Source organism: Oncorhynchus keta, chromosome 19 (assembly GCF_023373465.1).
Source record: "Oncorhynchus keta strain PuntledgeMale-10-30-2019 chromosome 19, Oket_V2, whole genome shotgun sequence".
Taxonomy (NCBI): domain Eukaryota; kingdom Metazoa; phylum Chordata; class Actinopteri; order Salmoniformes; family Salmonidae; genus Oncorhynchus; species Oncorhynchus keta.
Genome location: NC_068439.1, coordinates 35,166,802 through 35,183,490, shown reverse-complemented (window position 1 = coordinate 35,183,490; position 16,689 = coordinate 35,166,802). Strand labels below are relative to the sequence as shown.

The 16,689-nt window shown below is 41.2% G+C and overlaps 1 protein-coding gene across 2 annotated transcripts; it reads left to right on the top strand.

Annotated features, from left to right (window-relative positions):
- The first annotated feature begins 1,533 nt into the window (after positions 1-1,533).
- On the top strand, positions 1,534-15,350 carry si:ch211-191i18.2 (uncharacterized protein LOC564095 homolog). 2 transcript variants are annotated; one of them, XM_035793173.2, is made up of 5 exons: positions 1,534-1,699; positions 11,228-11,311; positions 11,456-11,592; positions 13,444-13,521; positions 14,216-15,350. In XM_035793173.2, exons 1-4 carry the CDS (start codon positions 1,627-1,629, stop codon positions 13,516-13,518), a joined length of 369 nt encoding a protein of 122 aa, XP_035649066.1. In that variant the 5' UTR covers positions 1,534-1,626; the 3' UTR covers positions 13,519-13,521; positions 14,216-15,350. The 2 variants fall into 2 exon arrangements, with proteins under 2 accessions (XP_035649066.1, XP_035649065.1); XM_035793172.2 differs by having other exon boundaries at positions 13,444-13,563.
- The last annotated feature ends 1,339 nt before the right edge of the window (positions 15,351-16,689 follow it).

Below are 16,689 nucleotides of genomic sequence, written 5' to 3'. Positions count from 1 at the left end.
GACCAGCCATATGGACTAAATGAGATTCCTTGGAATTTGTGTGTCAGCCTGCAAATTTGACACTGTGACAACCACAAAACAAGACTAAAAACAAGGCCTTGTACAGAGTTTTGTCCACTTCATTGAACACTGCCTGTGCTTGTTGGGCATCCCTGCCAACCCCCTGTCCTGACCATGGCTGTTTTCAAAACCACTCCACCCTTCCCCCACTCCTGTCACATATCTATCCGTCAGGGTGTCGAGCAGTGTGAATTGTGTACATGCCTATACGCGCCCCTTGGTTAATGCTCAGGTCAGGGATGTCACTCTCACTCTCCCCCAGCCGTCCTGAAACTGGAGACTTGGAGAATGGCACATTTTGTGCATGCTCTGTTCATACCATTTTTCCCCTGGCAGCGGGCCATTCCATTAAAAGGTGTCTCTCTGTGTAGAGAAATATCAAATGGGACGGGAAAAAACAGGACACTTCTGGAAGGCTTTGCCAGGCTGCTGGACTCGCCCTTGACAACTAGGCGGGAAACAGACGAGACACTCGGGGTTTGGCCGTTCGTTCACAGGAAGAATACAGGTCGCACGCGTTGAGAGAGGGAGCAAGAAAGGAGTGAGAGGTTAAAGAACTGAGAAACCAAACTCTGATCAAGAGATGTTCTTTGGAACAGCTCTATGACTCAGTGAGAGTTGGCCTGGTTTCCCTTGTTACTATAAGCACCACCGGCTGTGAACAGGACCGTGGGACCATTTAGGTGACTGGCTTAAATATATCTTACTCCACGACCCCATGCTGACTGGGGAGGATGGGGGCGGTCGAAACCCCCCACCTCTTCTATGTAAAACGCAAAAACATCTGGCGTTTGGAAAAGAGCATTTTTCTCCACAACATACAATAGGGAAAGAGTAGTTGACTGTGTCTTTACTGGCCGGGTCACAGCGAGATGAGCTGTCCAAACAACAATAGCTTTTTAGAGGCACAATTTGAACATATGCAAAATATGCATGAATATATGCACTGTTATCCGACGTTATCTAATCATCATGTTCAATTGGAATGTATATGAATTTATTGTGTAATATATAAGAAAGACCATGTTATTTCTCGCCACCCGGTAACCTTTTCACTAATTGCGAAATGCATTTTCTCATACCAAAGTTTGCAGATCCATTTCAGTGCCTTGAGCACTGTTCATATAATGGACTCACTGTCTTGACAATTTACCCACCACTCAATGTCCTTTATAACCCAGAATCATCACAATATAATCCCAAACCCCATCTACAGTTTGTAAAAAGTGGTCACTAGTCACTGACTGAAAATCAGATGAATCTACTGTAATCCCAACCTCAACCCGTCAGTGTTTTAAAAGGCCATGATGGATCCAGAATCAGTTTACCTCACCTTAAACCAGATCACAGCCACTTTGTGTGCCATTGACATTTTTGGGGTGTGTTTGGTTTATACTCGGCAGATTGAGAAACACATTGAGACAAAGGAGAGTTCCCCTCTTCTACCACCTCCTTCTTTTCCCTCTTCCCCCACCCCTCTCTCTCACACACACCACATTCATTCAGAGCCCAGTTTGGAGTCTAATCACTTCCTCACACACTCACGTTATCTCTTTCTGGAGCAACATGCACAGGCTAACCCACTACCGCCTTCTCTTTGTCTGCTTGACTGGAGTGCTGCTGTTGCCTCTCTGCTGCGGTGAGTACTGCAATAGGCAGGGTGTTTATCTGTGGGGAGATTGAGTACCATGAAAAAACGGAATGTAAGAACTGAGAACCTGTGGCATGTGTATCTGTTTGGATTGACCTCTGATAGAGAGAGGCAGGTGTGTTAGTGTGTGTGAGTATTATTGGGTGATCTAGAACATTGAGGGAGTACTGAGAGGAGTACTGAGGGGGGCAGGTGTCAGAACTTTCCCACTGGGCACACACTGGTTGAATCACCGTTGTCTCCATATCATTTCAACTAAATTACATTGAACCAACATGGAATAGACGTTGAATTGACATCTGTGCCAAGTGGGTTGCGTATTTAGTTGAATTTTAAGACTGGGAACTTTCTGCAAGATCATTTTTTAACACAAAGTGGAAAGTTTTTCCCCTGAACGTTTTGCCAGACTTGCACAAATATTTCACAATTGTAGTTACAGGGTAATGGTGGGATGAGGCATTGCTGACTATCAGATTGACAAATCCAGTTAGTTGGTCTGACTTTCCATACAAATATCTTTGATCGAAGTCTACTCAGCTAAAACGCTCCAAAGTGTGGGAAAGTCTGAAAACACACAAGCCAGTGAACCAAGCTGTACGCAACAATGTTCCTCTCTCAAGCCCTGGGGGCAGAACAATCACCCAGCGACGTAATCCTGCTGCAGGTCCCAGCCAGCCTCCTCCTTCACTCCCTCTAACCCCCCTGTCCCACTGTGGGCCACATTGGCTTTCAGGCAGTGAGTGGGAAGCTTGATTGTTCTCAGTATATGTTTGCAAAGTGCCTGTCAAAACACTGAATCCATCAGGAAGCAGTGGTGGACGCGTTTCAATTCGGAATGAAAGACCTGTGCAACTTGCTCATTACATTTTAACAAAAAAAGGGCAATCTAATTAAATAAGGAAACATCTGAATAAATTAATGATCATGACAGGCATTACCAGATGCTACTCTTCTTAATGATGATGAATGGCATACGTTGCTTGATTTTTGTTTTGACATTTCAAAAGTACACACTGTAGATAATGAAATGGGGAAAAAACTATGGTTGGAGGCTTCCACATCTGGGATTGTATCGATAGGGACTTTACATTTTTTTTTTCTATTCGATGAATCATAATTAGAGCAAATGAGGCCACATTTTGTCACGCTAACCCTGTTTGTCTCACATTTAGTTGGTGAGAATACTTTGCCCGTGCTTTGCAATGCTGAGGCTGTGTTCAACCTCCTTAAAATAAATGTACCTTGACTTGGGCCACCTCCCAGATTGAGGAAATGACATTATTTTGCAAACCTTGGTGGTAATGACACATAAGCGGATGAAATATAGACCTAAAAACCAAACAAAGCTGTGATGCTGTATTGGGTGTCCTACTCATTTCACCTCATGTCATTTTCACCTTTCACCTCATTTAACACGTGATTTACACTGAACAAAAATATAAAATGCAACAATTTCAAAGATTTTACTAAGTTACAGTTTATATAAGGGAATCAGTCAATTGAAAAGAAATCATGAGGCCCTGATCTGTCGATTTCACATGACTGGGAATACAGATATGCATCTGTTGGTCACAGGTACCTTAAAAAAAGGTAGAGGTGTGGATCAGAAAACCTGTCAGTATCTGGTGTGACCACCATTTGCCTTATGCACATCTACTTCGCATAGAGTTGATCAGGCTGTTGATTGTGGTCTGTGGAATCTTGTCCCACTCCTCTTCAATGACTGTGTGAAGTTGCTGGATATTGGCGGGAACTGGAACACACTGTCATACACGTCGATCCAGAGTGTCCCAAACATGCTGAATGGGTGACACGTGAGTATTTAGGCCATGGATGAACTGGGACATTTTCATGAATTGTGTACAGATCTTTACGAGATGGGGCAGTGCACTATCATGCTGAAACATGAGATGATGGTGGCGGATGAATGGCACGACAATGGGCCTCAGGATCTCGTCACGGTATCTCTGTGCATTCAAATTTACATCAATAAAATGCAATTGTGTTCATTGTCCATAGCTTATGCCTGCCCATAACAACCCCGCCGCCACCATGGGGAACTCTATTCACAACGATGACATCAGCAAACCGCTCGCCAACATAACACCATACACGTCCCGTACGGTTAAAATCGGGATTCAAAAGTGAGCATTTACCCACTGAAGTTGGTTACGAATCCGAACTTCAGTCCGGTCAAGGCCCTGGTGAGGACGACGAGCATTCAGATGAGCTTCCTTGAGACAGTTTCTGACAGTTTGTGCAGAAATTCTTCTGTTGTGCAAACTCCCAGTTTTATCAGCTATCCAGGTGGCTGGTTTTAGACAATCCCACAGGTGAAGAAGCCAGATGTAGAGGTCCTGGGCTGGCGTGGTTACACGTGGTCTGCGATTGTGAGGCCAGTTGGATATACTACCAAATTCTCTAAAATGACGTTGGAGGCAGCTTATGGTAGAGAAATGAACGTTTAAAAACTTCTTTAGGGCTAGGCGTCCCACTAGCGGGACCACTCTCGGGGAAACTGGAGTGCGTGCAATTCAAATAAATGATCTTAAATAATATGGATTTTAAACATTTCATACATTACGACTTATATCGTCTGAAAGCTTAAATTCTTGTTAATCTAACTGCATTGTCCTATTTACAGCAGCTATTATAGCGAAAACTGGCTCGTTTCATACATTCACAAATAACGATTAAATATTCACTTAATTTTGAAAATCTTCCTCTGAAATGTAATCCAAAGGGTCCCAGCTATAACATGTAGTGTCGTTTTGATAGATAAAATCGTTCTTTATATCCGAAAAAGTCAGTTAAGTTGGCACCATCGATTTGAGTAATCCACTCATTCAACGTGCAGAGAAAGGAATCTGAAAATCTACCCCTAAACTTTGTTTAAACATAATACTGCTGACACCCTGTGGGAGCCAGAGGAATTGCATCCAGGGAGCTAATTCTCAATATGACCTTTCTCTTGCATATGTAAGAAGGTGGTCTCTCAAAAAGAAACTGGTTGGTTGTTCTTTGGATCTTCTCCTACCACATCTATTGTGTTAAATTCTCTTACATTATTTTAACATTTCCACCAACTTAGTGTTTTCTTTCCAATGGTATTAATTATATGCATATCCTGGCTTCAGGGCCTGAGCTAAAGGCAGTTTACTTTGGGCACGTCATTCAGACAGGAAGTGGAGAGAAAAGGGGCCTAGGTCTAAGAAGTTAATGAAATATCTGGCAACAGCTTTCGTAGACATTCCTGCATTCAGCATGCCAATTGCACACTGTGGCATTGTGTTGCGTGACAATCTTCACTTTTTTTGTGGCCTTTTATTGTCTCCAGCACAAGGTGCACCTGTGTAATGATCATACTATTTAATCAGCTTCTTGATATGCCACACTTGTCAGGTAGATGGATTGTCTTGACAAAGGAGAAATGCTCACTAGTAGGTATGTAAACAAAACAAACTTGTAGGGAAGTTTACAGTTGTGTCTAAAAAGCACTATTTTGCACAAAACATATTTTTTTACCCTATAGTGAGTGTACTGTATTTTACTTGGGATATCACTTTCTAACAGGAAAAGTAAAACAATAACTGGAGAACATCTTTATGCTGATGCCTTAATTAAAAGCTCAAACACACCACTAGCTCAAACGTTTACCTGTGGACAGTACTTTACCTCTGAACAGTGTTGGCAGTCAATCTCTTTCGTGTTCACACAGCAAAGACCTTGGAAGTCGTCAGCCACTCAGCCTTGTTAAAATACTCCAAACCAGAAGCTGCAGTAGCATTGTTTGTCAATGGATATCCGTGTGTATTGCGTATGGCGTAGATTCCAAACTATCTACGCTAATGTTGCTATTTTGTAGAAAGCGCTTGTTGATCCTAGCCAGATGGCCACAGCTAGATAACTACCTAGATGACAAAGAAACAATTTAATTCACTGTCCATACTGAGTGCCAGTCCATAGCCAAATGTTTAGCTAACTAGCTAACGTTAGCATAGTCACTAGCTAGCACAACATAGCTAGCTAGCGACACTACGCTAGCTAAGGACACTGCACTAGCTAAGGACACTGCACTAACTCGGCAGCTAACACAGGCAGCTGTTTCATGGAAACAAACTAATCCGTTGTGATTTAATTATAATTTCAATACTAGCTACAGAGGCTAGCAAGCTTAGAGGAAGTATTTAGTGTTGTGTGGATTGTGTCTGTGCACTTACCTAGCTACCATCCCATAGCCTACATTGCATTTGAAGTTTGACTGGCTCATCTGTGGCTGTATGGAACAAAATGCACCCAAAAAAACTTTTTTTTTTTTGACTCCCAGTGTTTCATGCCAGGCAACGTTTTGACAGTGTTTGGACAAGCTCGACTTCATTATGGTTCCCTGTTGGAGGTAGACAAAGGGCCGCTCCTTTTAATAGGGTGTTTGAAAACAGTCATTCAACACCTACCCCCAGTTTGCTTATATGGCTGGCGTTACTGTCTTTTTGCTAATACCTTCCCCCCTACGGGCTTAGCATGTGATGTGGTCGGTATTCTGAACATGTTTGTTCAGAGCCCACTATGGAAATCAGCTGAATTTTCAGGATGGAAAGCACATACTGTGACTGTCACGAACCGGCTCAAAGCCCATAACAAAAGGGAGACAACGTGGAGATAAGGAGTAACAAAATATATATTTATTAAATAAGTAACTAAGTACAATATACAATGGTGTAGTGTAAGTGAGTGTTTTGCATGCATGAATGTGGGGTGTTGAAAGGTGCCAAAGCAAACAACCAAAAGGCCACCAAGAAACACAACAAAATCTAGAAAGGTGTTTGCATGAAGAGAGTCTCCTCCATGAATGTGGAAGAGGTCTATTTATCCTGGGAGACACCTGGCCCAGGTGTTTCCCATGTAGCTGATGACCCTCCCCAACTCCACCCACCGGCATCCTAATAAGGAAACAAGAACAGAGAGAATACGGCAGACCGAGTGAGAGGGTCGTCACAGTGACCACAATGGAACCTTTTCCCCCTATACTGGTGGGCAGCCTGTCTTCTCAGATGAAGAACAGATCCACTTACGCTCACTATAAAAGGTTTGTGTCATTTACTGTTGTGTATGAGAGCGTTTTTTTTGAATACTTTCATAGAGGTAGCATTCATCTTGGTCCTGAGAGGAGACTTTGACACACAAGCATTATGTGGCGATCAAGGACAGGAATATATAGAGGACAGCAGCACACACATTGCCTCATTGCCTCATTTTTTTCTAAGCTGCCCACAGCTGCCCACACAATGCCGGATACTAGTGAATTGGTGTTTTCTTCCACATAGCACTCCATTGCCAGTCGTGGCGTGTTGACAGAGAATGGGATTGTGTATCTGAAGGCATGATGGCAGACTGCCACAAGCTACAGTTCATCTCTGGGTTCAAAAAATATATACAATTAAATGAGAAGCGAGCATCAAAGCCCATCTGAAAGTTCTCTGGTAGTAACATTGACCACCCATGTACCTTATCATTTTGCACTGACCCTTCCCGTTAGGCATCGTAATATGTGTAGGCCATCTCTTCCACTTCAAGACAGCCTTTATGACTCCACCAGAAACAGATGATCATGGAGTGGGGACTGGTACAGGATTTATTGGGCTCCGCTCAAGTAGACCGAACTGGAGCAGGAGGAAGTTTGGGGCAATGGTTGCATGTGAAACTGGAATGAGGAGGGAGATGGGCACAATACAATTTATAAACTAGTCCACCCAGATGATCATGATGAGTCTCACTGACTTTGATGACATTTTAACACATTTTGAAAAAAGCAGGGGGTCCCGGTTGAAATAACAGAGGCAAACACATACAATATATTGTCCTTGGGAAATGCTCTACACTAATACATCTGTATATTCATTTAATTTATTTTTATTCAACCTTTATTTAACTAGGCAAGTCGGTTAAGAACAAATTTTTATTTACAATGAAGGCCTACCCAGGCCAAACCCTAACCTGGACGACGCTGGGCCAATTGTGTGCCGCCCTGTGGGACTCCCAATCACGGCCCGGTTGTGATACATCCTCAAACTATAAATGAATCACATGCAACTGATGGATCCCTATTTATATAGGCCTTTTTGGGATAAGGAAGTGGGCTCTTGGGGGTCAGTTTAGTTCCCATTCTCTGTTCTTCAGAACTTCCGGTCCAAAAGTGCAGGGTCCAGAGTTTCTGTGAGTTCTATGGACCAAACACCACCAGAGCCCTGTAGTGGGGTAGGCAGGGTGACCCCTGTCCTGAGGTCTCCCATATCTCTTTTTTTACCAGCAAATCATGTCCTCTTTTCCTGGACTCTAGCCCTGGTTCGCATGGCCTAAGTGATGTGACTTTCCAAACTATTTGATGACGATGATGTACCGTGGCTGCCATCTTCTCTCCCTGATGTCCACCCATTAGTAGGGTAACTGAACTGAAACTCAGGTAACTGAATGGAAGTCCTGCAGCTTGAATGCTGTTATAGAGAGGATTACTGATTCTCTTGAGTAAGTTTAGACTTAAAAGCTGAAGCAAGTTAGTTTCATTGAAATGACTAACTGATGGATATGCTAACAAAACAAATGTCAATTACTTATATTGGGGTAGTACATCATTTCCTTGAGTGACATCAGTGCTATCCAAATAAAATCTGACTTTTGCCACCTGTGTCCACCATCATGATTTGACTGACAGAACCAGCTTTGCTGTAGCTATTGTTGTCGCTTCTTTATTTATTTACCTGACCCACCTTAATAACCCGAGTTTGTCTCAAATATTGCCTTACCAGATAAGCTGTTCTAAATGAAGTTTGAGCAACAGCTGTCAGAACTAAGTGCTGTGCTGATTTTGATTGGTTTGGAGGAGCTTACCTCTCATTTCCTGGTTTAGTGCTGTGCAACTCTGCCCATTTCAAACAGTCAGCCAAACATCTGCTGACTAACGTACAAGGTGTGTATGGGTGATTATATCAGTCTCATATTACCGCTTTACCTCTGATCAAAATCTCCTCACGGTTCGATAATAAAAGGAACATTTGTTGGAAATGAAAAGGGCACTGTAGAACAATACGAGGCATATTTGTTTAGGGTTCTCACTTGTTGGGGGAAAAGGGTAGAACATTTGAAAACCACTGCTTTTAACTGTAAATGATGCAGAGATGTTACGTTTTCATTTTAGTAATTTAGCAGATGCTGTTATCCAGAAATACTTACAACTCGTGAGATGGCATTCACTACCCAATATATTTTGGCCTTATCGCGGCTGAGATATATTTTCCTCACAGAAACATCTTTGTTGCGGTGCGTGGGTAAAATCACTGGGGAAGCCCACCCAAGAAAATTGCCATTATTAAATCCTATGTACTGTGATAATTGCGTTGTTTGCTCTATAACCTGTTAGTTCATATGCCTTGACACTGATATACAGACCTACTGTGATATACAAACCTCTGTCTGGTGGAGTTCACATAGCATATTACATGTAACAAACAGTTACATGACCTACAGCATGGTCAAGCAAGTTAATGTTTCTGACATTTTCAGACCACTAAACTATTTATTTTAGAACCGTGGAGAGTTACCCCAAGTCGCAAAGAAAGCAGCCGATGCCTCCACTATTCCAGCACATTTTAACTTCAACATTTCAACATCATCTATTCACCTCTGCTTAGTCTAATATAGTGACAACTAAAAGATACCAAAAACAATTTAGTCCAATCAACAAGCTACATTCGCTGTGTCTGTCTATGGTACTGGTTTCTGTGTGTGTGTGTGTGTGTGTGTGTGTGTGTGTGCAAGTAGAAAAAAACATGTTGACTCACCCTACTTGTAGAGAAACTCCAATGCCTCTTTCATGTTACCTGAATGGTCTATCACTTTGTCATACAGGACATACATTTGGTTTTTGTTGTCCTAGGCTACCTGGTCAAAATGCTTGCTCGCTAGCTTAACTTCCTTTCATGGGCAATGATGCGCCAGACCAACTTGTTAACATTAGCCAGCCAACTACATCTAACTGCATGTTGAACTTCCATCCTCTCAGTCCAGGGGCACGATGTATGAATTTATGGTTGGATCAGAATCTCGTTATAATCATTGGCCAGTATGGAGATTTAAGTAAAGCCACAAGTCCAAATCCATTTCTCCATCCATTGCTAATTTAGTAAAGGGACGTTTTAAGCTAGCTAGCTACCGGAGCACAATGACACAACGAGATGCAACAATTCTAGTTTTCTGTTTAATGTGATGTGATTGGTTTGAAGCCAAATACAAACTGGCTACACTTGATTTTAATTTTTTTTGGTGCGCCAGGACCATTCACAGCTGAGCTCACTCAGTTTAGCTCAATGCTGATTTTCAGTTAAAAACAAAATATCAAGGGAGGCCAAGCCAAATGCTCCAACGCTACAGGTGGCAACAATAACATACACCTTTTGACAAGACAGCATAGATGCGCTATATCGTTTGCTTGGAAGCTCTTGAGGGTTGAACAACATCTTGAACAACGAGAAACACAGACAAAATATAAATTTCTCTTTGTACTTCTTTGGGGGTAGCCTAGCTTCCCTTGGCTTCCATGAATACATGCAACAGCTTTGTAGGCCAGGCACAATTCATGGACGCCCCCCCCCCCCTCGCGTGCCAAAACTATGCATGATTTCCCTTGAGTAACTCCCTTGAGTTAGCACTGGACTCTACTTCCATAGTAAATTATTAAGACTGCCATTAACATTCAACAGCCTCTGCTGGATATTTACAGACCATTAGATTATTCAGAATATAAAAGTTCATCACGTAATTTAAGGAGTGTTAATGGGCTGTCTGTAAATACGGATAAAAAGTACTTTAATAATGCTTGACGATGAAAGAGCTCAGTGAATTTAAAGAGAAGGCGAGATGGATTAACCCATTTTAAAGGTTTACTTGAGATTTAGGAGATTTGGCGCCATGATCTATTTCTCCTTTTTATTACATTGTTTTATTTGGTGGGGTGGATTGAACTGTCCATATGGCCTCTTAAGTGATCATTTACTATAAAGTTAATCTTTGCGAGACATGCTCAGACCTCTGAAGTCCCAAGCTATCGGTTGTATACTGTAGATACAGCTATATGCCTCAACTCTAAATTAATATAAGATAGGCCCTATCTAATTACTTGATCTTTATTTGGTGCCCATCTTTCCCATTATTTTGGAGTTGAGACCATATAGCTGGATCTATACAACCGATAGCTTGGGACTCCTCTTGACATTATACCACTTTTTAGGTCAAACTATCTGATAAACTATGCATTTTGAGTGTACCATCTCTTTAAGCTATATTGATGCTAGCTGTGTGCCAAACAGCACTTGGGAAATAAAACATTGTAGGTCAGCCTTCCCCTCATCTTTGACCTTGATTTTCGTCAGAAGCTTTTTTTTTTTTTTTTTTTTTGACCCAAACCCAATCTGCTATTGTCTCACTGCGTTGACATAACCTTCTGTTTCTACTCCATCCCTACAGGCCAAACTGTATATGATGACTACGGTGACACAACACAGACACCGGACTACGACTACAACGCCACCTTTGAATACATCTTTTTCAGTATGTTAAAACACCTTAATTTTGTTAATTAATTAATGTTTTTATCCCCCTGTTTGTACAAAATCATTTAATCTGCTTCATTGTTTGTGTTTAATTCTTTGAACTAAGTACTGGAAAGTACCTCACAAATGTGTTGTTCACTAGGCAACGCTAGTACTGAGGACCTGGACAAGTTTCTAAGAGCAAGTGAAGAGGAGTTTTATGAGGGAGAAGATATGGGGGAAGAGGAAGACACAACCTTCTCGACCACTCTGTCGACCACAGACAGCAGCATAGCGAAGGTATCTGTCACGTTCTGACCTTAGTTCCTTTGTTATGTCTTTGTTTTAGTTTAGTCAGGGCGTGAGTTGGAGTGGGTAGTCTGTTCTTTTTTTTCTATGTTGTGTTTATGTGTTTGGCCTGGTATGGTTCTCAATCAGAGGCATGTGTCGTTCGTTGTCTCTGATTGAGAATCATACTTAGGTAGCCTGTATTCCCCATTTTAGTTGTGGGTGATTGTTTTGTGTCTGCACCAGACAGAACTGTTTCGGTTCCATTTTTTCGTTCTCTTGTTGTTTTTGTATTTATTATACTGTATATCATGAACACTTACCACGCTGCGTATTGGTCCGATCTCTCATACTCCTCGTCAGAGGAGGACGAATCCCGTTCCATTATCCCAACATGTTGCTGCAGTCGTTTGTGTCTGATAAGGCTACCTTTTATCTCCCAAACACTGGAACAGTGCCTGTTCTTCTCCAGCGGTCTATTGTGTATAAAGTTCACCTTTGAGGAATATATCTTTTAAGATGGAGGCTTAAACCAAAACCACATACCTCTGCCCTGAGAACACTGTAACGCTGACCTTCTGTTCCAAGCTTGCGGAAGTTTACTTGTGTTTTGCGTGGGTGTGTGGATTACCCAGAGACAAACCAACACTGGAGAGATTTAAGACAGATGGGTTCATTTGGAACAATAAATGTACTAGGAATCAGAGCAATTTTTGAGCCACTTCTCCTGCTGCTACTTCCACTACAGTTGTAAGTGTTTTCAGTTATTTTAAAATAGGCCGCATATCTAAATTCAATTCTTAACTGACAGCAAGAACAAACTGACACTGTTAAGTTAGCCTAGTCGTACTTAAAAATGAGTGGATAGCTTTACCAAAATGGTAACAGTACTTGATTATTACGATACTTTCTCTGGAAAAGACCATTCAATTTAGTAATGACATCTAATACATACTGCTTTGAGAGTGCTTATTTTAAAAGTACAAATTCAGCACATTTCAGTGGCTTAGTCAATATCTCAACAGGTGGATCCTATTATCAATACGGGTCTGTCTGAAAGCCCCATCTGCTTTTTATCTCAAACTCAAGTCCAGGAAACCATCATCAACAAACACTTTGGGATTTGTCCAAAACTTCCCAACCATGAGTCTAAACTCTAGGAGGGTTTAGTCTTCGCCAGTTAAACAAACACTTGTCATTGGAATTCATGTTTAGATAGAAGCTCTCCCTTGTCTGTGTAACAATAGAGTGCTGGATGGCCATGTGGAGTATCTTAGTGGGGGGGCTTCAAACTCACTTGCTCAAGATTCCTTCAGATCCTTTCCAGGGAATGTCAAGGAGTATATATAACACTGAGGTTAAGTAACAACGCTACACCATGTCTTTTTAGCTGGTGCGTATCCAATTATTTGAACATTGCACATTCACATAGAGTTAATGCTGAAGATGCAGAGTATACAATATACAGAATAGATATAGTATATATAGTAATGTATTATGCATACACACATACAGTACATGCTAACACATTCACATAACTGTCGAAATGTTAGAAGGCAGCTGTAATTATTGCCTTCTAGCCAGACAAAAGCATACAGTATTTATATGACAGCCTTGAACCATACATCTCTCCCACAAGAAATTCCATTGCATCTTTCAGTTTAACTATTTTTGGGATGTCCATGGCAGTGGTGGACATTGGTGGCAGTGATCGGGTCTTACTCCGTTCTCGTCTGATCACCTTGCCACTCCTCAGTTTATAACTCTGGTTATCTTTTATTTGATCCTGTGGAGGACGGTTGTTGTTTTATTTTATTACGGTTGAGAAGGACTTACATTGCTGTTGTGTATTGGTTTGTACAGGGCTCCAGGACAGCTCCTCCATGTTTGCTGCTTGCCCTGGCCTTGACCGTGCACCAGCTGGGCCAACTCCTATGAGAGGTACCATCGACGTTATAGGACACACACATACACACTCAGGAGGTGGGTCACACACACGTGTTAAAATACATGTACTGAATACACACTTGAAACACACTAATGCATAATAATGCATACTACAGATTTAAGTGGGATACATTAGAACATATATTAAGCAGAAGATGAATATACTCTTCCAATAATTGTGTACCAGACTTCCAATAGTAACACAATGTCTTGTGGTATGTAGATGTAGTGATATTTATATACAGTAGATGGCGCTTTGTGCATACTAAATTATGTGGTGAATATGGCTGATTGCTACAGAGGTATTTGCAGCCTATGTGTAGATTATGAGATGAACACACCATTTAGTATAAAGAATATATACCTCTACCTCTACATACCCTGAGTATACAAAACACACCTGCCCTTGACATAGACTGACCAGGTAAATCCAGGTGAAAGCTAGGATCACTTATAGATGCCACTTGTTAAATCCACTTCAATCAGTGTAGATGAAGGGGAGGAGACGGGTTAAAGAAGGATTTTTAAGTCTTGAGACGATTGAGACATGTGTATGTGTGCAACTCAATATTAGGAATATGTTCCTAATGTTTGGCATACTCAGTGTATGTGTATTACATTGTGTGCAGTGTTATGAGTTCAATATTATTTGGTTGAAAACATGACTAAAAATTTTCTAACATTTCAGATATCCATGGGTCTAAGCATGAAGTGAAGCGCAAGAAAGAATGGCGGGACAGAGCTCAACACTCACCGGCAGTGACTCTTGGGGGACTCCTGTGAACTCAAACTTTATTATGCAAAGAACCCCTTCAGTCTTTGACTGCTCCCCCTGTAGGACCTGAAGCCCAAACCAGGGACTCAAACCACTGCTCCCATTGGACATGTCACTACAACATCACCCATAGTATTCTATAGCAGTGGAGAGACGAAAACCACTGCACACTGTAGGATAAATCAACACACAATTGTGTTTTTATGCGTTACAACACACACAACCCTGCTTATGTAGCACACGCCACCACCGCACAACATTCATAGTCATTGCGTGTTGCATCATTCAGGGAGGTGGTAGCTGATCTGTAAGGTTGGTTCAGGCACCATTGGGCTGCTGAAAAGAGATGCCCAATGGTGATTTTATTAAAGGGCAGAAGGTCCTAAATGTGAAAGTAGGCCAGGTTAATGAGAGGACTTCAATTTGTTGCTCAAAAAGTAGATACAATACCACAGCAACACATGACCTGTTACATGCTTTGTCCATCGGGGTGGTCATTCTTATTCATCGTCTGTTTTGGAACTACTTTAATTCATGTGGATTTTTATTGAGAAAATTCCGGAGAAAAAAAAACTGTTTTGAAAATATTGTGAACCTGTCGATGCCAATAGCACAAATATATCTGATGTTCCATTTAATTAACACGTGTTCATTCCCAGCTCTGTTACTTCCGGTGTGTCGCATTTACCCTGGTTCCTCTCTGTGTACATCATACACAAACACGGCACAGCGCCCTTCAAATCTAAGCCATGCTGTTTATTGAGCAAATACACAGGCACTTTTCTTTGGCACTTCTGCATCACCAGTCACCTCCTCATAAGGGCAGGTAACCCTCTGCAGCATACCAGTATTTACCATGCTGTGTTTTATATCATTTTACAAGTGTTTTATGAATATTTTATAGACGGTGTGGTGTATAAATGAACTCTAGAGGGGATCATACCGACTACTCAAATGCACAGAAGGTTAATCATGTCTGAATGATGTTGTCCGTGTAGTGTACGCATTTATGCATATGGTTTGTTTCATAATAAATCATTGAAATACATTTGTTCTCCTTTTTAATGATTATTTGTCTGATGAACCTTTTCATTATATCATGCTTTTCTGTCTCCTGAAAAGATTCAACTCAACGAAATTACACAAAGGTATTTGGAAAATGCATTAAAAGAGGACCCAAATTAAAAGGTTATTTGAAATAACTTATAGGGGTTCCCCCACAGTTTCAATTTGTAGAACCCCTAAAGGACACTCCAGGAACCTTTTGTTTTTAGAGTGTACATTGAATACTCCACCTGGTTTTATGTATTCAAGTAAAGCATTTGTGTACTTTCTCGTAGTTTGTGTATTTCTCAACTGATACATTCAGCACTCTGTACCTTCAGCACCTTGGCATGCTTGCGCATTCCACTCATGATAACTTAAGTGAAGAAAAGTGGAAGATAGTTGTTTACCTTAATTAACTTGAACATTGTCTTCCTTATGAATATCAGGTTGTGCAAGATTGTACAATCGTGGAACATTTTTGTACCTTCAGGTCAATGATTGCTTACTTACTCATCCACCAAACTATTGCACCATAAATGATGTCTGCATGGGAGGGAGACTTGGACAGGCTTTGCGGAGGAGAACGATGTCTGAAGAAGAGCACACAGGGCCGATGATCGGCTAAACAGTCAGTGGCCGAGCAATTGTCTGCCAAAAGTACTTTAATATTGACATGAATAAAAAGTCAGACTGCAGTTTAAAATATAAGGTTCCTGGAGTATCTTTTAGGGGTTCTTCAAATTGAAACTGTGAGGGAACCCCTATAAGTTATTTGAAGAACCTTTAAAAATGGTTAGTCAAAGAACACCTTTTAATGGATCCTCAGATAACCTTTCGGATAACCTTTTGGATAAGCGTGTGGGGTTCTACCCCCCCCGCACCTATTATTATTAATAATACGCATAACAATAAAAGTATATTTTAGTTGTCTGTGTTTATGATTTTAGTGGCAATGAAAAAATATGTCGAAATACGAGGCAAACTCCCAGCAGAGCCCCAAGTCCAATTGATATATCATCTGGCGTGTTGATGTTAATGTGTTGATGTTCGCTGTATCCATAGCCAGAATGATTTTGCAGTGCGTGGTGATTGTCAACCCGTTGAATTGTGTCTATTTGCTGCTTTACAAATATTTGCACAAATATGAAAAGATATATGGTATTATCCTAAAACAATATCAATTTAGATCATAGAAGGGACAAACATATTACCTTAAATGAAGGAGATCTTTACATTTTTCAGTTAGGTGCCTACACCTGCTGCTCTTTTAAATTCAAATCCAAATGTTTCAGTTGGGCAATTAGGTTCCTGCAAGAACACCCACTAACTAAGGAGGTTCC

What these genes read in the sequence shown, in the direction of transcription:
- si:ch211-191i18.2 (XM_035793173.2), top strand. Translation starts at nt 1,627, where the DNA reads ATGCACAGGCTAACCCACTACCGCCTTCTCTTTGTCTGCTTGACTGGA. An exon ending in GCTGTTGCCTCTCTGCTGCG is followed by an intron (nt 1,700 to 11,227) that starts GTGAGTACTGCA and finishes CCATCCCTACAG; the next exon opens with GCCAAACTGTATATGATGAC. An exon ending in CAGACAGCAGCATAGCGAAG is followed by an intron (nt 11,593 to 13,443) that starts GTATCTGTCACG and finishes TGGTTTGTACAG; the next exon opens with GGCTCCAGGACAGCTCCTCC.